This window comes from Falco cherrug, chromosome 1, assembly GCF_023634085.1.
Source record: "Falco cherrug isolate bFalChe1 chromosome 1, bFalChe1.pri, whole genome shotgun sequence".
Classification (NCBI taxonomy): Eukaryota; Metazoa; Chordata; class Aves; order Falconiformes; family Falconidae; genus Falco; species Falco cherrug.
The window spans coordinates 113,736,324-113,759,712 of NC_073697.1; the positions used below are offsets into that span (position 1 = coordinate 113,736,324).

Consider the following 23,389-nt stretch of genomic DNA (forward strand, 5'->3'; position numbering starts at 1 on the left):
ACTGAGCCCCACAACATGGCTGCTCAGCCTTGCCCCAGCAGACTCCCAGGCCTCACTTTTTCCCCAGGGACCCTCAGACCACTTCAGGGTATCTAAGCATGTGCGAGGTGAAATCTCCAACCTGCATTAACCTGCTTTGCCTTTTCTCCCAGGTGGTATTTCATGACAGGTGGTATTCTGTCATGGTTGTAACTGACTGACAACACTAGTGGCCTCAGGTGCAGCAGGTCCTGCCTGTTGCTTGGGCCTCAGCTGGGGGTCGTACAGCTCTACATTTTTACATAGGGAACTTGAGAAGAAATATAACTTGGAGAGAAAAAGGAACAGAACTTCACATTTTCATTTCAATGACAACACCAACATCTTCATAATTTTCTGATGGAAGGCCTAGCACTTCTTGTACCTGCTACTACAACTGATCCTTTACAGCACTATGACTGAAGCGGCTCTCCTCTGATATCATAGACCCTGCCCAGTGTGGAACAATGAGATACAGGCGATGCAGAAAATATGAACTGACCTTCTTAGTCTGTAAAATGGGGACAAAAATACTAACTCTTCTACTTTGCAGAAGTATTGCGAAGAATCATTCACTAGGATTTGCATAATGTATTGTAATGCCACACACAACAGATGTCCCAGATGTTACTCAGAAATTGCTGTGGTTCATTTCCCATCCAAACAGGCCTCTTCTGTTCCCCATTTTTCTCTGGGTAAAATAAAAGAAGTAGAAGAAGGAAGCCCAATAAGCCATTATTTAGACCTGGGAATAATGAGTGTTTATCTGGATTTTGTAACACAAATTATGTAATCAAGCAGAGAAAAGGCTTTTGAACAAATATGTTAATGAGATGGCAGCTAAGGGAGAAGTTACAGAGCTGCCAATTCTGAATCAAAATTTTAAATGTGATTTTCTTTGAGTTTTTTTTTCTTTTGTAGTCATTAGCCTGCACAGCATTTGAATATGCTTTAGGGCTTCATGCAAACTATACGGAAAATACCAATTCTAGGTCAAGAAAGCCTGATCAGCAATACACACTGACTGAGAAAACCCCACTGACTCAAAATTCATAATGAGGGCTTTTATGCGGAAAGTTGTTGGGCACAGGGATTGTACTGAAAGGACTGTTCGTTCAGAATCTCAAAAGCTTTTCTTGGAAAAATATCAGATGCTCCACTGGGAACTTAGTTGAAAGATACTCCTAAAGCAACACAGTAGACTGGCAGTGGCTGGAAGTACTGATTGGAGGGAAAACAGAAAGTAATGAAACAGTGATTTTCTCTGAATGCTGGTAATAACTCTTTCCATTTAAATTCTGTGTAAACTTTCCAGTGCATAACATTATTACACAAGACCTCTTCCAGGCATCTCTTTAAGTCAAGCATCACATAGAGGTAAGTTCTGAGCTGGTTATTTTTTAAATATTAATTTCAATGGCCTGAGTAGAAGACACTTCTTTTTCTGCTAAGTCCTAGAATGTCTCAGGGTCAGTTTATACTTTTGTTTCTCAGTGTCAAGTATGATAGGTCTTAAGAGTCCTTGTTTAATATAATTTTGTTCTAACTTTTGTAGCTCTGGGTGTTGGATGGAGCCTGCAACATGAAAGAACTTAAAATGTAATGTGAGGAGAGATTTTGTCTTGAGAGGAAATAGCAGTTATCTAGGTCAAATAGACTGCTTTACAACAGGCAAACTGTACTTGTGTGCTTGGACAGCATTTGAATTAGAGGCTGAAAATACGTATATCTGTAATTAAAGGAATCAAGTGCTACCTGTAAAGCCTCCTTGCCACAGACCATCCCTATCCAGCAATAACAGGAGTAACTGGGATAATTGCCTTGTAATGAATAAGATATATCAGAAAAGCAGCTTCCTGGGAACGACCTAAACTGTATTAAAATCTTTTATTTTCCAATTTTTCCACCTGGACTGATGACCCTGGGATTCCTACCTTCCAAGAGGACTTGATTTTTAGTCCCTTTCTTCAAACCCAAACAATGCAGGTCAGCCTTTGTTAACCAGTCTTCAGCAGAGTCCCACTTCTGAGTGGAACTCTTTATGATAGTTTGTATCATTGAATCTTGTATCTGAAGTACAAAAGGGAAGATTGCAAGATGCTGTGTGTGCTTTGACAATGCTGCCAAGCTCATCTATGAATGTGCTGTCTTGAAAGGTGCAGCTGTTCCTGTCCCAGCTGTTCCTGTTCCCAGCCATAAGTGGCCCAGTCTCCTGAGCTGACTCAGGTGCAACACTTCATTGTTCAGCTCACTAGCTCAGCAAAAAAATGTTCTGCTTTCGTTGTCATGTTAAACTCCAGTAAGCCCCAGAGCCACCAGAAGAGAAATGGCAAGAAAGCCAGGGCAGGTCAGTGGCAATGAGCCATGAGATAGGCTCAGCTCTATTACTGCATCATACCCTTGGTTCTTGATATGCTTTAAAATACCTGTGTTTATTAAGGTAGCACAGCAGCAAATGGGAGCAGTGGTGTTTAGGGAAAGGGATTCAGATACAAGAGTCCTGGTTCCACCTCATGTCACCACCCATGCCTAAGTCTCTTTTTTAACACAAAGATGTGAGTTCCTTTGTAAACTGATTTGAAACTTAGTACCAAGAAGAGTAAGAGAAACATATTAATTCACCATTAGGGTATCAAAATTTAGCCCAAAGGCTGCTATAGTCTCCCACTTCTAAATGGCATCTGCAACCAAAAGCTAATTTTATCTACTGTCTTTAAAGCAGTAGTGAAAGACTGAGAAACCACACATCTCACATACATGTTTGTAAATACTGCTCTGGTCTCTGCTATGTTCCGAGCAGTACTTACTGGAGGAAAGGATTCTTTTTTCTTGAAGGCCTGCAGTTAGTGCTTAATTAGCATGAGCTGAATTTCAGGCTGTGGGAGGTTTTGTTTGAATGCTCTCTTTGAACCATCTAAAACTGCTCCTGCTGGAGGTTTTGCAAGCACGATGGACTCTCTGCAGCTTCCTTTTGCCTGGCTGTCAGACTAGTTCTGTAAAGCAGGCAGCCAAAGCTTTGTCCGCCTTCTCCTTGGCACAGTGAAGAGGAAGCTCATGGGCAAATTATGTGAAAGAGATGCCATTCCTTTAGCACTCTCGTATCCAGCCAGTGCCAAATATATCTGAGTTGTAAGCATAGACTGAGGGAGACAGGGAACAGCTGGAAGGCTTGCCAAATCGAACATGGTTCTCTGTGCTTCTCTCTGTTGGTGCATGCTGATCCCTTGGAGAGCAGTACCCAGCTTTGGCCTGCATTGTAAACTGCTCTCTTCCCCCATGTCACCTAGTCACGCTCTGCCCTTCCTGCATCTTGACTATGCATTGCACAGCTTTCCCACCCCTTTAGCTGAATCACAGAATCACAGAATGTAGGTGACTTCTGTCTTGTCGTCCCTCAGTATTCGTCTTCCTGCCCAGGTTAGTGTTGTTTGTGATGATATATGAATATACGGTTCTAACGTCTGGATTCAGTCAACTTCTCAGCCTCCTGGTTCTTAGAGTAGAGCATAAATTGACACATATAAACCTCCAATGGTTTATAAAATAGTGATGGAGATACCTTAAACATTAAGTGTGCAGTGGCAGGATGGCTTCAGCAAGGGGGTAAAACAAGGTCAGAATTTACCTTTCAAGATTACAGGTTCAGTTCAGTGCAGGATTTTGACCTTGCTGCTCTGCAACAGCCAGCTGCTTTACTTGAGTTTAGCTGAATTCCTAGGAGACTTCCACAGGAACTGTAGTTGGCACTAATTCGATTTATTCTCAGCAGTCAGCACAGACATTTTTCATGAACAAATATTTCACTCCAACAAACCAACCTGCTCTCCTCCTGAAGCAAACCTCTAGAAAAGGAGTCTACTTTTGGGAAAAAAAAAAAAAAGTAAAAAAATAAAGTTGCTTATTTCCATGGTCATGTTTAAGATTTTTCCCAGCTTTTGCTTAGTCAAAGTGCTGGGAATGCCTTTAAATTTAGGTTTCTAAACTCAGTTTATCAGTGCTGGTCTTGATTCATGAAAAGATTACAGTGACTTAGTTTGGGACCTGGGTCTCAGAAGGAGATTTAGACATGCTTTCTTTCAAATCTGGGCCCAGTGTTGTTCCTAGATCTCCTTCTCTCATTGAACAGGTACTGACTAGGCAACACCACCAGAAGAACTGGGAGGTAGCTATTTATTTTTAAGGGTCAGGTACTTCCTGATCTTGACTGACATATCCCTGTTTTCCTCCTTTGCTCCTTCCTTCCTGCTCCATAATCTGTTGGGAGTCTTGCACCGTCTTCTTGTCCCTGTCCCAAGTCAGCTGTCTCAAAGAACCCTGGGGAACACTGTGTTTCCCACGTCTCCCCTTCTCCTCCCAAAGGTACATCCTTCTGCTTGACAGTTGCTATATGAACAGCAGAAGAGGGTACTCCACTATTTTTCAGTCTGATTTCTTATTATTCAGATGCTTCTTTTCTTTGATTCTTTTTTTGTTTTGTTCCATATCATAGAGTGTACTTTGCATGGCACACTGAAGGCAAGTTTGCAATAATTCTGCACAATAAGGAAATAATGATTCTCTTCTCTGTATTTGACAAAAGAGGGCACTGAGGCATGGACTGGCTAATTGAATTGTCCACAGGAGTCCCTGATCTCATTCCCAGGTACAAGCAAGTCTCTTTTCAGATTAGTCCATCTAAAGGTATCAACACACGTTCTTTATTTTTTCTGTGCTGCATCTCATTTAAACAAGAAGACAGCAAATGATATTTGCACTAGTCTATCAAAGTGAACCTTAGTACAACTCCTCTAGAGTTAACTCTTTGCAATTTCTTATTTAAGCATTTGTAGTCCTTTTTCTTTGTTGACTAGGGACCATTTTTTTGTTGGAGACTAGCCACAGGAATGCAAGTTTTGGCCAATTCCCCACTTTCTGCTAGGCTTTGCACGGGTGTGAAGTTTCCCCTGTGTTGGTAAGTTACCCAGAGGGACTGCTGCTAAAGGTTTGAAGATTGGGAATTTTTCCAGATCCGGTTGGCTACTATTTTCCTTAGTGGACATTCATTGCTTTTACAAACAGAACAGTAACATTGCAGTGTCTTGTTTTGAACTTCTGTCACTCAAGTTCCCCTGGTCAGCAGAGGACAAATAGTGCAAGCTGTAGTCAGAGCTCCCTCATTACTTGCTGTGGAATCTAAAATTCTTTACTTCTGTGAATGACTGCTTGGTAAGGCTGTACTAAGAGACTGCAGGATCAAATTGTCAAGATATAATTTATGCTGCCCCACATTTCAGGTGGCTGTTGACATCCCAGAAGCAGAACATAAAATATCAAAAATTCTGTCTTCAGCCTAGTTTCCAGTCCCTCCAGCTGTTCCCTTCTGCCATCTTGATAGTGCTCGCCGCCCTTTCAGTAGTGCCATCACTTCTGATTCAGTGGCTACACTGCAGATCAGATCACTGAGGTGAACAACATTAAAAATCACCTTTCAAGTTAACCTTTCTGGGTTATTTTTAACCCGGATTGCAGACACACAATTCCTCACAAAATAATAGGCAGTAGAACACAGCCATGCATGCCTGCACAGACCTTTGTTTGGGGAGACCCCTGCTGTGGTTTTAACTCTGCGTCTCCCTAAAGGAGCTCAGCCCTTCCTCACCACTGCATACACGAGTAAGAGGTGATCCTCCCTTGGCATCGTCAGCACCTCCCCAAAGTCCAGTACCGGAGAGAAGCCGGTGTCAGCGCTTTGGTCCCTGCATAAAATACACACTATGAGAACCCGTGTTTACTGGCAACTTTCTGCAGGCACTATGAGCAGGGACACTTTGCTTAAAGCATCCTCAGAACTGGTGTGATAGCTTGATACATAGCCATTAAAAGCAGCCTTCCTTGTTCATGGAGGGTCCTGGGCACAGAGGTGGACGTAAGGAGTGGGGAAAGTCCTAGCGCCCGTACGATGGACCGGCCCGGCGATTCCGACTTGGTCTGGATCAGGCTGAGGAAATCTCCCGGGGGGCGGGGCGGGGCTGCGGGCACCATGTCCTCCCGGGCCGCCGCCGGCCGCCCGTGGGGAGGGACGTGGCACGGCTGGGCGCAGGGCAGGGGCGCTGGGCTGGCGCCAGGCCGGCGGCCCCCCGGAGACTCGCTCGCCCCTGGTCCGTGTCTGCACCGCTACCCGGCGGCCCGGGCCCCGTCAGGGCGGGCGCGAGCCCGGTGTCCTCTCAGGGCGGGAGCGGACGGCCCCGTCAGGGCGGGCGCGAGCCCGGTGTCCCGTCAGGGCGCGGGCGGGTCGTGTCGCCCCCCGCCATGTCCCTCCCGCCGCGGCCCCGCCGCCCCGTACTTAAGGCGGCAGCGGCGGCCGCAGCTCCTGCTGGCGCCCTGACCGTATATCCCCACAGAAGATGGCCCCGACCTGCTTGCGGCCCCTGCTGAGGTACCGGTCCTTCGCCATCCTCTTCCTCACGCCGCTGCTGCTGCTGCCGCTGCCGGTCGCTGTGCCGACGCGGGTAAGTGCCTGCAGGGCCCACGTGGGGAATAGAGCCCCCAGGTCCGATCCCTAACACCCCGCAGGAGCCCACCCCACTGGAGCCCACCCCCCGCCCCCCAGGTCTGGGCCCTGCTGCCCAAGAGCCGCTGTGCCAGCCACCCACGCCGGGCCTTGTCCAGGCTGGCCGGGCACCCAGCCTGCTTGCCTGCCTCGTGCGGGGCCGTGCCCCGGGCACCCCGTGCAGCGCGGGCCGGCCAGGCTGCCCTCGCCACAGCATCTCCGCTGCCACCTGAGCAAGCCGTGCTGATCCTTGCCAGGGCCGTTCTGCTTCCCCACAGTGGGCTGAAGCAGACCCTTCCTGCCACCTCTTCCCCGAGGCGTTTCTGCGCAGCTCAGCTAGCTGCTCGGTCCCAGATCTCGGGAGCGTGTGTTGCAGGTTTCACTCCCAAATGATCTTCAGGCACTGGCACTAGGCAGCTGAACTTGCAGGAGGAGCTCTGTGCCGATCTCTCTTCATCCTCAGGGTTGTGCCACTGCCAGGACATGGGGCTCCCACAGACCCAACCCATCTTGCAAATCAGATGCAATTCTTTTGGGGCCAAATAAATATATGCATAACTGGCCTGCACATTTAGAATTGTATGTTGCATTATCTAGTAATGATGGCAGTGGACTGAAAGACAGGACTTCTGGACTCTCCAGCTCACTCTGCTGCTGAGCCTCTGAGGTACTTCAAGGAGCGTTGCTGAGTGGCATTCTTCATCAGTGGTGCATTGGAAGCCATGCATTCTGTGTTATGCAGTGATCGTAACAGGGTTTCAAATGCAGTATCCTCCAGTTCACACCCATCTTACTCCAATAATGGCAATGGCAGAACTCCTTTGCTTTCAGTGGAGTTATACCAGCATACAATTGGAACCTGGTGAAGAGTTTGGTCTTTGATATCTTGTAGTCTTCTTGGCAAAATGTGAAAGCTCAGTTTACAGTATTTTAGCCTGCTAGAGCTTTGGAGGCCATTCTAATGCCTAAAACAGTCTTTCTTCTGAGTGACCTGTATTGCTCAGTGTATTTTAAAGTACAGGCAAATGTCATGCATATTTATAAAGAAAATTGCTACCCATTCTGTTTACCTAAGTAACAGGAGTTACTTTCAGTTGAATGCCGGTACTTTTACAGAAGGAAGAATTCCTGGCACTACTTTGATCAATACTAGAAAAGATAATTTGCCTAAAAAAACCCCCAAGTATGTCTTCAGTTTTCCAGGAATTTGTAGGAATATTGTGTCATCAATCTGATCAGGGAAATTACAGTATTTCACAATCGGAGAGTCACAAAAGTGACTGCTTTTACAGCTCTCAGTGAGAAGGCAGATCACTGTGTTTCCTGTCAACTGTACAAAGACACCAAAGAAACATTCTGTGACTACTCCCATAAATCACAGATAGATATATATGTAGATTGAGATACAGATATATATTTATTTCCAGATCTTTGCTTGTTTGAATTGGCTGTGGTTGTTGGAGTTAATTTATAAGCATGGTTGTATTTTTGAACTTCACATAAATTATTTACTCTCCACTGTACAAAACCAGTGTTTCTTCCGTATTGTGAATTTTATTCACTTAGGGTTGTTTTTGTGTCTTTCATACTGGCAACAGATTAACCACAGTCAGTTCTAGCACTTAGTTACTGTGGTACAGCATAAATTGTATCATGAGCTCACCTCATATTTATTAAAGGAAGAAACTTAAATAGGATCTTTCTGATATCTTTTAGTCTCTGAAGAAATATTTTTTCAAACCTTGTGCTGTAGTTAATCTCCTCAAAAACTGAAGAAAAAAAATTCAAATTACTTACAAAGTTGTTTTCTGATTCTTAAACTTCCCAACAAAGTGAAGGAAAACACACCCCTATTTATAAATATTGCCTTACAGCAATTTTTAAATGTCACTGTAACACCATTTATTTTTGCAATAAAGTCCCATTTGTTGTATTAGAATAAACTCCTATGAACACCTACTCTAAATATGAGCAAATTCTGAACTACAGAACACTGACTTAAGTTCTAAAACACTGTTTACTGTTGGCTAATGAATGCTTGCTTCTCCTAACAACTTTGAAAGTACAAACGATGAAAGGCTAGGTTACAGAAATACCTGATCAACAGCATAAAAACACAGTTTACAACATCTTTAATCTAGGGAATCCCCTTAGTAGGTAAGCACAGTATGATTTGGGAAAGTAATTAAATACCTCTTAATGTGCTTAGTCACATTAGAAAAAAAAAAGGTAAAAGTTTTGCTTTCAGACTTACTTAAAAAAGCTAAGAACACTTAAATTATTCAGTGATACAGTTTCTGAGCTCAGGTGTGTTACTAGACACACCTTGAAGATCTGTGAATTTTAGACAAGTTAATTATCCACACTGGGAAATTTGGCCATCCATTTAAAAATCATTAACTCAAAATAGAAGTGCCCAAATCTACAAACACCATTAAAACTTCTCGGCTCCTAGATGTGAAATCTGCTTACCTCAACTGCCAAGGGGTAATTGCACACTGCAAGCTGTGTACATTGTAGTTGTGGAAGGTTTGCTTTTCTCACACCCTAAATTTTGTGTGGGTGCATCAGACCAAACACTGTGGTCAAAAAGATCTTTTTATGCAAGTGACTTCAGAGCAAGGTTTAAAAGTACAAGTTTAAAATCCTCACGTCTCTGCTACCTATTTCAGCATAACAGTTAACCTACATACAATGGAGTGTTTGGGCCCCTTATAAGAGCTTCAGATGTGTTTCTTATCTTTAAGAATAGTTTTCTGTGCTTAAATGTGTCTTCCATTACATTGCAGGAGGCCAAGTGTGCATATATCATCATCATCATGGCTGTGTACTGGTGCACCGAAGTGATCCCACTGGCTGTTACCTCCCTCATGCCTGTGGTATTTTTCCCACTGCTTGGAGTTCAGAGCTCTAAATCAGTAAGGACCTTGCTCAATCCAGATCTGATACAGGGATGTCCATTGCTCTCATCCCCTGTCAGTATTTAGCAAACAAGTCTGATACGAAAGCTCTCCGGTTCTGTGGTGCTGTTTTTGAACAGGTTGAGCAATATTCAGGGTTCCTGTATGGAAAGATGTTGAACTAATATACATTTGGCCAAAATGTTAAGGGTGTGGGCTTGAGGTGGTAGAAGGGAAGGTCTGGTTCTGGGCGTGGGTCCTGCTGGAGAGCATCCTACTAGTGCCAGCAGCTTGAGTGTTCATAACCCGTCCAATGAGAATACGGTGCTGACAAATCCTCTGGGAGATTTCAAAATGCACGGGACAAACTTCTGACAGGGTTAGACAGCACGATGCCAGCAAGTACACTGTGTCCACTCCAAAGCTCATTCTGGCTGTTTGTGCTAGTACTTTAGTCCAAGGGAGAGAGGCTGTATTTAGGTACTGCAGTCCAGGTTCACTACTGGCCAACAACCTGGTAAGGGCAGGTATGGTTGCTAAAGGTGCTGAGAAATTAATTTTGGAGCTCAGCATTTCTAGTACCGACACAATACTTTCAGCCCCTAATAATTTAGCAGTTTTAGGAAACTGCTGACATTTTGTACTTTATTTACTCCTGACGATCCAAAAAGAAGGTTCATGATGCTCAATAAGCCCCTACACTAGACAGTTCAGCACTTAAACAGGGAATCAAGGCTTCAGGAAACTGGAGGTAGCTCTGAGGCTACAACTGCCCCTTCTGCCAGTGTTGGGATGGGGCCTGGTGCAGTAAATGGCTTTGAGAAGATGGAAAGCAAATGTACAAGAGAAGCTAGCAAGAAGAATTTGGGCCCCTGACCTACCTCCTCTGTCTTTCAGGTGTGCTTGCAGTACCTAAATGATACAAACATGCTCTTCGTTGGAGGGTTGATTGTTGCAATTTCTGTTGAACAGTGGAACCTTCACAAAAGGATTGCGCTGAGGGTCCTGCTGATTCTTGGGGTGAAACCTGCACTGTAAGACTATTACATTACTTCTTCCTTGCCTCTGTCAATTTAGCAGAGGTCTAGGGATGGTGTTTGTGAGCAGAGAAGGGAACCTTCAAGAACCTCTTTAGCTGCAGTTGTACAGAGTTTCCAGAGGTGAAGTCTGGAAGCAGGAACAGTTTATTTGTCCTTTAACCAAAACCAGCATCTGGCTAAATTCTAGATGCTTTCCTCCGGGGAAAAAATGATGACAGAATTAATCATGCACAGACTGAGGAGCTAAATGGCTTTCTAGGATTCCTCCAGTGAAGGTGGCAGAGCTGTCCTAGAAGGGAATCTGGCCCTGCTTTGTATTGCTGGACACTACACATCCCTGTCTGGGCTCTACTCTTACAGTCACTGCAAAGCCTAGCAGCATCTGTTTTCTTTCCTCCTTTCTCTGCTGCCTGTTTCTCTCTTTTCAGCCTCATGCTGGGATTTATGATAGTTACTGCTTTCCTGTCCATGTGGATAAGTAACACAGCCACCACTGCTATGATGGTTCCCATTGTCCAGGCTGTCCTGGATCAAATGGACAACACAGAGTATGATGTGACCATGATGGAACAAGCAACTGGGCAAACAAATACAGTGATTGAGCTGGAGGAAAAGAATGCATCAGATCCCACTTCAGTACATGGTAAGTGCCTACTCAGCAGTGAGTTGGTTCTACTGAACTTGCTGCACTCAGAGCTCCCTGACCTACAAGGAGTTCTCTGTACCTTTTCCAAGGAAAGAGGATGGTAACCTGACTGAAAATTCTTAAATGCACGACATTTAGGTTTTACAAAATGGCTTCCAATTTTGGTGGCTGCCATTTTGTTATGTTTAGTGCTAGGTCCTATGCTGATTCTTATGATCCTTCCTTCAAGCTGGGGTCATCCTCCCATAGTTTCCCTAGACTTAACTGCCTGCTCAGGGAAGTGAAAAGCATATCCTGTGGGAAATATTATCCATGCCCCCAGCATCCCACTTTCTAAATCTTGTGATTATCAGTGGGGATTCAGCTTCTAAGCCATGTAGGAATGTTTGAAAAATTTTCTGCAAATGCAACCTATTTTGGTTCTGGAGTAATAAATATCTTTTTAGTGACCAGATTTTATGTGGAGGTGGGGAGAAGAAAGAGGAATACTTTAAAAGCTACATGGAACAGAGGAGCTGGTGTCATTTGACTCAGAGTAGACAAACTACTCTTTGGAACACTTTCAAGTGTGATCTTACCCTGATGCTTGACTCTACGAGGTCTTTCTGTCAGTGCTGTGGTTCTGCAGTAGGTTTCGCTTAATTTGAACCATGTGCACAAACTCAGTCCCTCTGATTCCACTGCTCTGCTGTGCTGTTACAGCGGGCTGTGTTATCAAATACCATCAAATCTGTGGTGCCTTTCTCTTTCAGAGGGGGAAGGATTGTCTTAGGGATTTTCATGGAGATGTGATTTCACTGATTTAGAATGTTAATCTGCCATGATTCCCTGTGTGACTGTGTGCAAGAATGGGTGCAAATGTTGGTAGTGCATACTAGTTGGTAGTGCATACACTTCAAGCCATCTGCCTGGGACACACCATGCTCATTTTCTGGCTTACATGCCCATGGAAGACACAGAGTAGAAGAGGGGTGTTTATGTGTGCCAGACACTGCTCTGTTATGAGATTCACTCATAACTGCCATATTTGTTTGGACCTTGGGGGCATAGTTTAGATACAACCATGATCTCTGCTTTTTGGTTGTTTCATTTCTTACCTCACTTGTGAAGGGAGAATGCATTATGATTGTGCAAAGCTCAGACACCATCTTCATGTAAGATGTGCAAGCCCAAAAGAATGCCATTTAGTCACAGAATGCTCTGTGAGGTTGTTCATTTCTAGCTTCTGAACAGTTGTACTAAAGGTGAGTTTTCATTTTCGCAAATGTTCTTTTTAATGGTGATTCTTGACTCCCAAAACCAGACTTGCGCTCTAAGGCTAGTAATAATAATTTTGCTGATTTTCTTTCACTTAGAAGGATCTGCTTGGCTTTGCTAATTCGTTTTAACATGTAGTGAAGGTAATAAATGTGTGCGAAAAATACCCTTTGGTATTGTTGAGTGGTTGTAATTGCCAAATTTCATTATTCTGCTCCATTAGTCCAGTCAGACTTCAGGATTAGACTGTTAACATCAGAGAACAATGGACACAGCAGCAAAATTTCACGGTTGATTTAAACTAACGTAATATATTGATCTTAACAGTTATGTCAGGCAAGAATTTGGTTTTGGGTGGGTTTTTTTCTGCCTATATTCACAGCCGTTAAAGCTAGTTGGGTTCTTACTGTGGTATTGAAATGGTTCCAGTGAGTACAATATCTGGCTTGTGGTAAGCCTCTCTGTGGCACTGATATGGACAACGGCATCCTTGGATCATGTAGACCCAGATTGTCAGCCTCTCTCTTCAGGTTCTCGTGAACATGAGTTCTAAGTATTTAGGGACATATCTGTGGGGTTTTTAAAATTAAAATAAATGGCATGCACAAACTGGAAGCACTGAGCCTACAGACCCTGTCCAGAACTCTCTGCCTCCCTAACTTTACCTGAAGCAAGTCATGTTCTTTGTGCCTAGTCATAAGCAATGGACAAGTCCCTGATGACCCTAGATCTTCTGAGGAAAAGAAAATGAGGAAGCGTATATGTAAGGGAATGACGCTTTGTGTATGCTACGCTGCCAGCATTGGAGGAACTGCAACACTCACTGGAACAGGACCAAACATGGTATTGAAAGGCCAGATGAATCAGTAAGTCATTCTTGCTGTTTCTTTTACTTATACGATCTTACCGTTTCTGTGACCAACTGACTAGTCTTAGATGACAGTTCCAGTTTCAAACTATAAGCAATAACCAGCTGATAAACTGAGAAATGGATTGGCTTCATTTTTCTGCCTCAGCCTTTTTTAGGCAGCAATGTGCTGGTATTATAGGTCTCCCGAGAAACTTGGATATGCTTGCTGGTAATCAGCAGACAGCTGACTGATCATGAGATACTGTTTTTTCCGCCTTCTCTTTTTCAACGGAACTGCAGCACATCAGCAGAGGAACTGTAGTGAAGAGCATCAGAAGAATGTATGGTTGACTCTTGTAAGCACACCAAAGAGAGCTAAAAATGGCTTAGCCTCTCCTGTAATATTATTATTCGTCCATGCTGTGGCTGTGGAAACTGTACAGATTCTGTTGTAAAGGGAGGGAGTTATTCACAAAATACTCTTTGCTAAACTGAGTTTTGGAACTGATTTAAATACAACCTAATCTACAGTGCAATTTGTGAAGACTCCACAACAGTCCCTCAACATTGCTTCCTTCTGTTGGGAGTACTTCAGCTTCAGCTGCCACATTACCTGTTGGTTTTAACACCCAGCTGGAAATTTTCTATTGATATTTTTCCTGTAGACATTATTGGTGGACACAGGAAAGAACAAAAATTGCTGTTCTTACAACACTGGCTTCATTCTCTTAAGCCAGCTAGCAACTTTGTCTTCTGTTGAAGTGAGCAGAAGTGCAGCTATTAATTTCAGGAAAGATAATTCTTGCTCTCTTATTAGAATGAGCAGGGAGGAAGAAAGAACATCCTGTCTTGGGATAAATGAGCAGGCATGTTGGAAATGAAAGGTACCTGGAGCGTGTGGGAGATCTTTCAGCAGTGCTTTTCTTACTGAGACCTAAATATCAACATGAGCTCCTATATGCGTTGATGTAAAATACAGGGAAAACAGGCTCATTTAAGTTCTGCTCTGAAATCCAGGCTGCCATCCTATTGACTTCAGTTAGGCTATGGATGTTGCCTATGATTACTTGTAATGATTGTCCTAGATTTACATGTATATTTGTCATTAGCGCATATTAAAGGGTGAGTAGATTACTAGATGTTTTTGCATTCATACAGAAAACATCTTTCTTTTCTTTCCAGGTTATACCCCAACAATAACGATGTTGTGAATTTTGCTTCCTGGTTTGGGTTTGCATTCCCAAACATGATTCTGATGTTGGTACTAGCTTGGCTTTGGCTACAGTGCTCCTTCATGGGACTCAAGTGAGTATTTAATTGCATGATATTGTGTAAACCCGTCAGCTAAAGTAGATCAGCTTGCTGAGAAAACTGGATAAAACAAATGCACTGACAAGTTACTAATTTAGTAGCAGAGAGCAGTTCTATTTCACAACAACTTTTGAGGTCTGGAAACCTTTTGTGTTCATGGGAGTTGCACTAAGGCAAAAGCTTTATACATTCTTAATGTTCAGACAGAATTGCCTTTTTATTTTTCAATTTCACATCTGAATTTCAACCCTAGGAGAGTTAGCATATCTGTTTTGCTACCCTTGATTCAAAGCTGAGGTTTTCATCCCAGGTTGTTGCAAATTGGACAGAGGCTTACATCCATTCATAGACCCCATTCTTCTGTGAGAACTAGCATGTCCCCATGAAATACTTCGACACTGTTGTCATTTCTTTGTTCCTGGCCTCTGCTGTAGTCTGCATCTGTCCCCAGGAGTGACAGCTTCAGAATGGCAAGCATGTTAAATCCCTCTAGTATGTTAATACTTACAGTATTTTCTTCTCCCTTTTTCTAAAAGCTTTAAAAAAAGTTGGGGCTGTGGGACAGAGAGGACTGCTAAAGAAAAAGCTGCATACAACGTACTGAAGGCAGAAATGAAGAAATTAGGCCCTATCTCTTACGCTGAATTCAATGTCCTCCTGATGTTTCTTTTGCTGGTTCTGTTGTGGTTTTCCAGACACCCAGGCTTTGTAAAAGGCTGGGCCACTAGGCTCTTCCCAGAAGGAGAAAAGTAAGTTTTTTATGGTTTTTTCATCTTGTGCCCTCTTGGTTGTGAATCAGATTCCCATTCCACTTGAGTGTGGTGTCATTCATGCCAGCCTTATCTGAATTCACATGTTTACTGGGCTTGATCCTGTCATTTGTGCATGAGATCACCAATCAATCTATTGTTTGACAGTTTGTACTGCAGTGAAGGCTGGAGACTGGGACATGGAGCAGGCTGAACCTCCTAAAGGAAGAGAAAATTCTGTATGCTGGTCTCAGTCACACTGATACACATGTTAGTATTTTATTTGTATGAGCCCAAATCACTTGCGGTGTTATTTGAATATTTGGTAATATCACCTCTAAACAATCGCTTAGAACTCACTGGGAAATCGATCTGGTGTTTTGAATGCTTCTTTGCATAATGCCTGTGGCATATTAAAAAACATAAAAAGCACGATAGGACTGTCATTCAGGCCATTTCTTTTCACATCTTTCTTTGAGACACAAGTGTTGAACATTGGCTTCACCACAGAGGAGGAACCCTGCTTCCACAAGCCATTGTCATCTGTGACTAGTTATTACTGTGTCTTGTAGCTAGTTTCTTTTATTACTGTGTTTGTGTTGTGGCAGGTCTGCGAGACCTCAGTCATGAACCAATGACCCATTTTGCTAATGTACAAGCCCCAAACAGGATGACAGAGCAGTGGCTGCAATGTTGGAAGGCAGCCAGCTTCTCGGAGAAAGATGTCTATTTTCTAAGCGGTATTCTCTTCTCTTCTTTAGGTATATTACTGATTCTGCTCCTGCTGTGTTCATTGCCCTGCTACTATTTATCCTTCCAGCTAATAAACCCAAATTCATAGGCTGGAATCCAAGCATGTCTGACCCTGAACAGACTGAAGAAGGTATTTAAAAGAGGAATTTTAACACCAGGAAACTGTCAGCCAGCTCCACCTAACATGGCAGAAACATATTCTGGATTTGCACGCAGTTTTTATGGGTAGCTCACTTCCCTCGCTTCTTGGGCAGGGCTGGGGCATCGTCGCTGCCCATGTGTGTTATTACACTTAACCTGTGCAGGTTTCTCAGTAATATGCATCTGCCTGTTGGGTCTTTCCCTGGTATCTTATAGAACAGGAGACAAAATGTCTTCACTCTCCTAAAACATGTTCTGCTTTTCATTTCTCACTTCAGATATAAAAAAGCCATTTTTATCAGCCCCGCTGCTAGACTGGAATGTGGTTCAGAGGAAGATGCCCTGGAGCATTGTGCTGCTGCTGGGAGGAGGTTTTGCTTTGGCTGATGCAAGCGCAGTATGTCCTGACATCTGTTTTTCTCTGAGTCAAAGGCGAACTTCCCTGGTTTGTTATCTAGTCCTGTATTACTGGGCATGCACCCAAAGCCAAACCCAGTAGAGATGTTCAGATCTGGAGGCAGATCCAAATTAGCAAAAACTGGGAGGTGAGGTGAATGTCTGTGGCTCTTTTTCAGGAATTTGTGTGCTCTGACCACGTGTCTTCAATTTCTCTTACTTCTTGGAGACTGCAGAGTAGTTTGGGATCTTTACTGGCTGGACAGACCAGAAAAGCATCCTTCCTTATTTCTGTTGTCATCCTGATCCTAGCCCTATCTAGAAAAACAGAAGTACAGATAACGCTTGTAAGCTTTTCAGAACCATTTGAGGTTTTTTTAAAGGATAGGTATCTTCAGATTTAAACCAAACCACTACTGAAGTGGTGAGGAAGAAAATCATTGTGGGTAGATATCTTCCAAAATTGTGTACAGTGGGGTTTCTTGAACTTCTTGTCAGTGGCTGTTGCCCGGCAATACACTGCATTCCATAAGCCTATGGTTTGATCCTGCGTTCAGGAATCTGTATTCAGGCAGCTGAAGAAATCTTTAGGTGAACCATATTGTTTCCTTCATCACTGCTAAGCTGCATCTAAATCAAAGCAAGCCTTAGCTATCAAGAGTGCCATGCTTTTGGAAAACTCATAATCATGTCTAAGTTGTGGCTAGGTGGTTTTAAACCATGAGGCAAAATAAAGCTCTAGGACCTAACATTCATCTACACACACCATGCATTACATTATTAAAGCTCCAGAGCTTTAGAAGCCAGTAAGTCAAAGGTTTTGTAAAGCTGTTTGACTCAATCATTGCCTGCCTGTTTCTACAAGAGAGCATTCATAACAGTATCAGTATCTTCAGAAACCTTAGAAAAACATTCTAGGAAACTTCTGAGCAACACATTAAGTATTTGCAATTGCTTCAGCAATATTTGTTTCTGTTCAGCAAAAAAACGTATTTTTTTTTTGTAACCCAAGTGTGAGCAAGCATTTGGGTTCCAGAAAAATCAGGAAAGTGGGACTCAGTATTACATCTAGTTGGCAACCAATTTCTTCTAGTGTTTGTGACAGATCATTGTGCTTTCCCAGGTGGTGCTTATATAATTCAGGAGTCATTTAGCATTATTTGGTGGGAATGTTACACATGACATGAGTTCCCTGTTCATGACCTATGGGTTCTAAGCCTCACTGAAAACCACTTCTTTTTCTTGTCAGAACTCTGGGCTCTCAGCTTGGCTGGGTCATCAAATGACTCCATTAGGATCAATCCCACCATGGGCCATTGCTACAGTACTTTCGCTTATTATAGCTGTCTTCACTGAATGCACCAGTAATGTTGCCACAGCCACCCTTTTCCTACCTGTCTTTTCATCCATGGTAAGATTACTTCAATGCTGTTATCCTATCAACTGGGAGATCAGAGTTTAACTGACAGTCTCTAGTGGCAAAGCAATATCGTATTTATTGCCTTGAGTGTTGCTCCAATGTTAATGTGAAAGCCAGTAATGAAACAGTCCATCTGACAGTATACCATAATGGTTAGTGATTTTAGCCAGTGTTCACTGCTGTGTTTGTAGCATCATATGTAGACAGAAAGTGAGAATACAAACTTTCTCCAGTCTGCCCTACCTGTATGCCTGAAGCCTGAGAACCAGCTTTCTGGGGGAAGAAGCTAGTTCAGGATGCCTATCCCATGGAACCCTCACTGAGAAGGAAACCAGTTCAAACCTTCTGTACATCCCTTGGCCCTGGAGGAAGTGAAGCGCAAATCACTTTCGTAATACAGATCAACAAGCATCAGTTATTTCTGGTCATTTTGTATTTGAACCATCAACTCAGAACTGGAAAAATATACACGCAAAACTCAAACCAAAATAAAACTTTTATTCATCCCTTTGAATGATTCTTTCTTCTTCATGGTTTTATGCTAGAATACAGAAGGTGGTAGGCCTGGTAATTAGGAATGTGTCATTTTCCATAGGAAGCCAGAAAAATTTTCAAAGTTATGGAGGAAAACCTGGTAAGTTTTGCTGCCTTTTCTGAGCAGAATTGAAATTGTAGCATAAAGGAAAAAATAAGTTACTTTGTTCTTTAATTTGGAAAGTACAACCACTTTATTCTAGACTATTTCATCAAAGTAAAATCTCAGTGAAGGTGCTGCTAAGCTATTAGAGACTTAAATTAGCACTGAAATTCTGAGTCCCACAGAGTTTATATAACATTGAAGAGTGTTATTCCACATGCCTAGTAATTATAACCACATCCCTGTGTTACCCTGGCAAAAGTGTGGTCTGAGGTCAAAGAAAAGATCATTGGATAAATTTGACCAGAACTCCAAATTATACCATAGAGCAAAACAAACAACAATAAAGAATCAAGCATTGTTTTTAAGTATTGTGGGACAGGAAACAAGAGCAAAGTTATGTTTAAACACATGTGGATTTCAGAATAAAATGCTTGCAAATTACTCTGGTGATATAATACCAGGAAACTAAATGAGCCTGTGTGTCTCAATGGTCTGGGAAATGCTCTTTATGCTTTTCTTTTGGAACAGCTCCAGTGTGATATTCTCTCCATTTTATTGCAGGCTGCATCTGTCAAGATCCATCCATTGTACGTTATGTTGCCTGGTACTCTCAGTGCTTCCTTTGCCTTCATGCTACCTGTGGCAACGCCACCAAATGCAATAGTGTTTTCCTATGGCCACATCCGTGTTTTGGATATGGTAAGATGATAATTGCTTGGTCTTTTATCTGAAGCTCTCCATTGCCTTTATCCTGAAATGTGGTGAGAGTAATTTTCTCAGCCAAGTATTTCTGAAGTACCAGGAGCTTTTACGGGCTGTAACTACCACCCTATGCCCCTTTCTTATGCAGTGTTAATACTGCAATAAAGATTTGCATCTCTGAAGTAACAGTACCTTTCTCAAAGGTTTTGGCAGTCATACAGCCCAGCCCAATTGAAATTAAAAACTGACGAGTCATAAATCTCTTAAACACTGAAGGGTTAAAATGCAGTCAGTGATTTCCAGTCTTCTGGGGCTTTGGCGAGTGTAGCTGAAGCCTTGTTTCCACTGGAGCTGAAAGCAGAAGGTAACAATCAGTTGCCCTAGGCTCTGGTCCTCTGATTGCCTGCCAGACCACACAGTGCCAGGTTCTGTGCTGAACACCCAAACACTATGGGTTTTGTAACTGGAGACTTGAAGGGGGCAGAAGTTGTTCTTTAACTAATAAGAGCAACTTGTACATGCTTTAAAGCTCCAAGACTAGTTATATAGCAGAGTGTTCGAAGGCTTTGCACAGTGTGTTCCCTGGTATTTCCACCTAAGCAAGAACATAGGGCGGTGGGTACAATGGCTATTTCTGCGTTTTATTTGACCATGTGTCTTTCTTGCATATGTACAAGTAGGCCTTGCTGCAATTTGCTGTTTTGGTGTTTGGTTATTGTTGTTGGTTTGGACTTTTGTCCTCACAGGTTAGATCTGGAATAGTGATGAACATCATTGGAGTCTTCTGTGTTACACTGGCCATCAACACATGGGGAAGACCTATGTTTGAGCTGGACACATTCCCAACCTGGGCAAACAGCACAACTAACCAGTGAACAGTGAAGAATTCATGTGTTAAACGAGAATAATACTACTCTCTATTGCCCAAAGCCCTGTATAGAGTCTCATCACCACTTCAGATCCAGTGTCGGGTGTTTGCTGCCTTCTGGGAGTCACACATCACCCTAAGGATCCTATGTCTGGATCATAAGCATGATCAAATGATCCGTTGTGCCTCCAGTCAAGGTCAAGATTTAGAATTTGTGGAACTTTAAATAAAGAGAAGGCAGGCTGTTGTATCAAATGGTTTGAACTATCGTATCACTGGTATGTACTTGTAAATCATTAGCATTGAACACTGCATTCAGGCAGGGACTGAAAATTCATTAACTGTTACTTATATTCACAAGTCAGCAGCTGTATGGAGTAATTCCTGTTGTCACTTGTCTAGTGAAAGAAGGGGTATGTTATGTTACATGAAGTTATGCTATGTTTTAGTTGGGCCTCAAACGTGGTAGAATCCTTCCAAGTCAACATCCAACACATTTTTCATTGCCTTGTTTTCACTCCCAAATCTCACTGCATTTAGACACCCTTATTGAGAGTTGAGATAACATAATTCCATGCTGATCATGATTCAGCTGATGTCTTGGGCAATAATGAGTTATGGCTGGCTTTGTGTTTCTTGCACTGTGGCACTGGCAGGGCCAGGCGCCTTTCACTCTCTTGGCCACGGGATGTGGTTTCACATGCCAAGCAGTGTTTTGTTGGTGCCAGCCTGGAAATGACCAGTGGCCTATAGGACTTCATACCTATTGTGAAAGTTCCTGGATTAGCCCCTGATGTGCTGTATTAATTAACCTGGGAATTTTGGAGTGGAGATAAGGTATGAGAAAAGCTCAAATTGAAGGCCTTGTAAAAATTTAGGGGCCCAGCTATTAGGGCTTGTGCTGGCTGACAGCAATGGGAGTTGTCTTCTGTACTTTGGAATTCAGGTCCTGTAAGAAAAGTGTCTTGTAGCACCTGTTTATGTCATTTCCAAAGCAGAATTAGTCTACAGAAAGACTGCTGTTGGACTAGATGTATTTTGTCACTGATATGTGGATGCTTTTTATTCAGCCCTGGAGATGAAGTTAGGCAGGAGGTAAGGCAGTGTGATACAGTAGAAAGATCTGTGGGCATAACCTGACTTCTGCTCTCAGACTTGCTGTGCAGCCTCTCACAAGTCAGTTCACCTCATTTTGCCTCAGTTTCCCCTCCTGAAGAAGAGGTCATGGTACCTGTCTACCTCACAAGGGTGTTGTGAGGACATAAGGGTCAAATTCTTCACCCGTGGTGATTTCCCACCTCATAAGTGGTGCAAGGTAGAAGTTATAGAATCATAGAATTCTGGCCAGGGAATTCTGGTGAGAAGATCTGGCCTCCAGCATAGCGGTGTGTGTAGGATATTTAAAAGTTTTGTTATTAACATGAATATTCTTTATAGAACTGGAAAATTATTCACATTTTTGTCTTTAAAAGCGATGAAAGTATTTATCCACAAAAAAAACAGGTGCTTTTCTGAGCAGAAAACTACTTTAAGAATGATTTGATTTTCATGCCTTTATCTTCTATGCTCTTTCAAGGTGCTGGGCACCATAAACTCTCCACTGACTTGTGTGCAGGTGCCTCCAGTGGCACCCTGTCTACCCAGCTGGCTCCATGTGGCGCAGCCTTATTATACCCCTTCCACGGAATGGTGGGGCATGTGGATAAACACTGTTCCCCTTGTGGAGTCTATCTAAGCAAGAGGTCACTTCTCGTGACAAGAAGTCACTTGGTCACAGACATTTGTCACCACCTGAAGCTTATCACAGTATTTGTTTGAAGAAACTGAAATCAGGAACAGTTAAGCACTTTCTGTGCTTTGGCAGTCACCACAATGCTGATTTGCATCTGTAGGTACCTAAATGCATTTGAGAAAGGGACTTTTTTTGCCTTCTGATGGACTCCACAGTATGACATGTTACCGCTGTCAGGTACTTCATGGTGCTTGCTCTTCACTATTGCAAATAACATAGAGTGGAGCTTGCATGGGTGGATAACACTCAGCTTGCTTGTCTCAGTTCATAGAATCGTAGAATCACAGCACAGTTTGGGTTGGAAAGGACCTTAAAAATCAACTCATTCCATCTCCCCTGCCATGGGCAGGGACACCTTCTACCAGACCAGGCTACTCAGAGCCACGTCCAGCCTGGCCTTGAGCCCTTCCAGGGATGGGGCACCCACAGCTGCTCTGGGCAGCGTATACCAGTGCCTCACCACCCTCACGGTAAAGAATTTCCTCCTAATATCTAATCTAAATGTGCCCTCTTCCAGTTTAAAGCCGTTCCTCCTTGTCCTATTGCTACAAGCCCTGCTAAAAAGCCCCTCTCCAGCTTTCTTGTCGGCCCTTTTAGGTACTGGCAGGCTGCTCTAAGGTCTCCCTGGAGCCTTCTCTTCTCCAGGCTGAACAACCCCGACTCTCTCAGCCTGTCCTCATAGGAGAGGCGCTCCACATTCTGATCATCTTCGTGGCCTCCTCTGGACCTGCTCCAACAGGTCCATGATCTTCATATGCTGGGGGCCCCAGAGCTGGATGCAGTACTGCAGGTGGGGTCTCACCAGAGCAGAGTAGAGGGGGAGAATCCCCTCCCTTGACCTGCTACAAAAGCCACGCTGCTTTTGATGCAGCCCAGGGTATGGCTGGCTTCCTGGGCTGCAAGCGCCATTGCTGGGTTGTGTTGAGCTTCTCATCAACCAGCACCCTCAAGTCCTTCACCTCAGGTCTGCTCTCAATCCATTCTCCATCCAGCCTGCATTTGTGGTTGGGATTGCCCAAACCATGTGCAGGACCTTGCACTTGGCCTTGTTGAACTTCATGAGGTTCACACGAGTTCACTTCTCTAGCCTCTAGCTAGGCGGCCGAGGGATCCATGCAGATCAAAAACCCCCTAAAACTGATTTCAGCTAAAAGCCACAGGACAGACTCTTCCCTGTCCCATTTGCAGGAAGGAATGTTCTGAAAGTTTTTTGAAGGGGAGGAGGTGCCCTCATCTCAACGAGAGAAGGGCTTCCCTCTGTTGCTGTGCAAGTAGAAAATAAATGTTATTTTCATCAATGGTCACACAGGGTGATTTATTGACAGGAGTGCCAGGGCAGTGGGAACATACATTTGGGATAATAAAGAAAGCAGGTTT

The 23,389-nt window shown here is 43.4% G+C and overlaps 1 protein-coding gene across 3 annotated transcripts; it reads left to right on the forward strand.

The window, feature by feature from the left end:
* The first annotated feature begins 1,155 nt into the window (after positions 1-1,155).
* On the forward strand, positions 1,156-20,475 carry SLC13A5 (solute carrier family 13 member 5). Of its 3 annotated transcripts, XM_055700748.1 has the most exons (14): positions 5,723-6,506; positions 9,337-9,476; position 9,744; positions 10,162-10,254; positions 10,345-10,481; positions 10,916-11,130; positions 13,085-13,256; positions 14,423-14,545; positions 15,088-15,300; positions 16,062-16,183; positions 16,473-16,591; positions 17,840-18,001; positions 19,212-19,349; positions 20,099-20,475. In XM_055700748.1, exons 1-14 carry the CDS (start codon positions 6,402-6,404, stop codon positions 20,225-20,227), a joined length of 1,869 nt encoding a protein of 622 aa, XP_055556723.1. In that variant the 5' UTR covers positions 5,723-6,401; the 3' UTR covers positions 20,228-20,475. The 3 variants fall into 3 exon arrangements, with proteins under 3 accessions (XP_055556721.1, XP_005439744.2, XP_055556723.1); XM_055700746.1 differs by lacking the exons at position 9,744; positions 10,162-10,254 and adding an exon at positions 1,156-1,395 and having other exon boundaries at positions 6,399-6,506; positions 9,337-9,465; XM_005439687.4 differs by lacking the exons at positions 5,723-6,506; position 9,744; positions 10,162-10,254 and adding an exon at positions 1,158-1,395 and having other exon boundaries at positions 9,337-9,465.
* Positions 20,476-23,389: the final 2,914 nt, after the last annotated feature.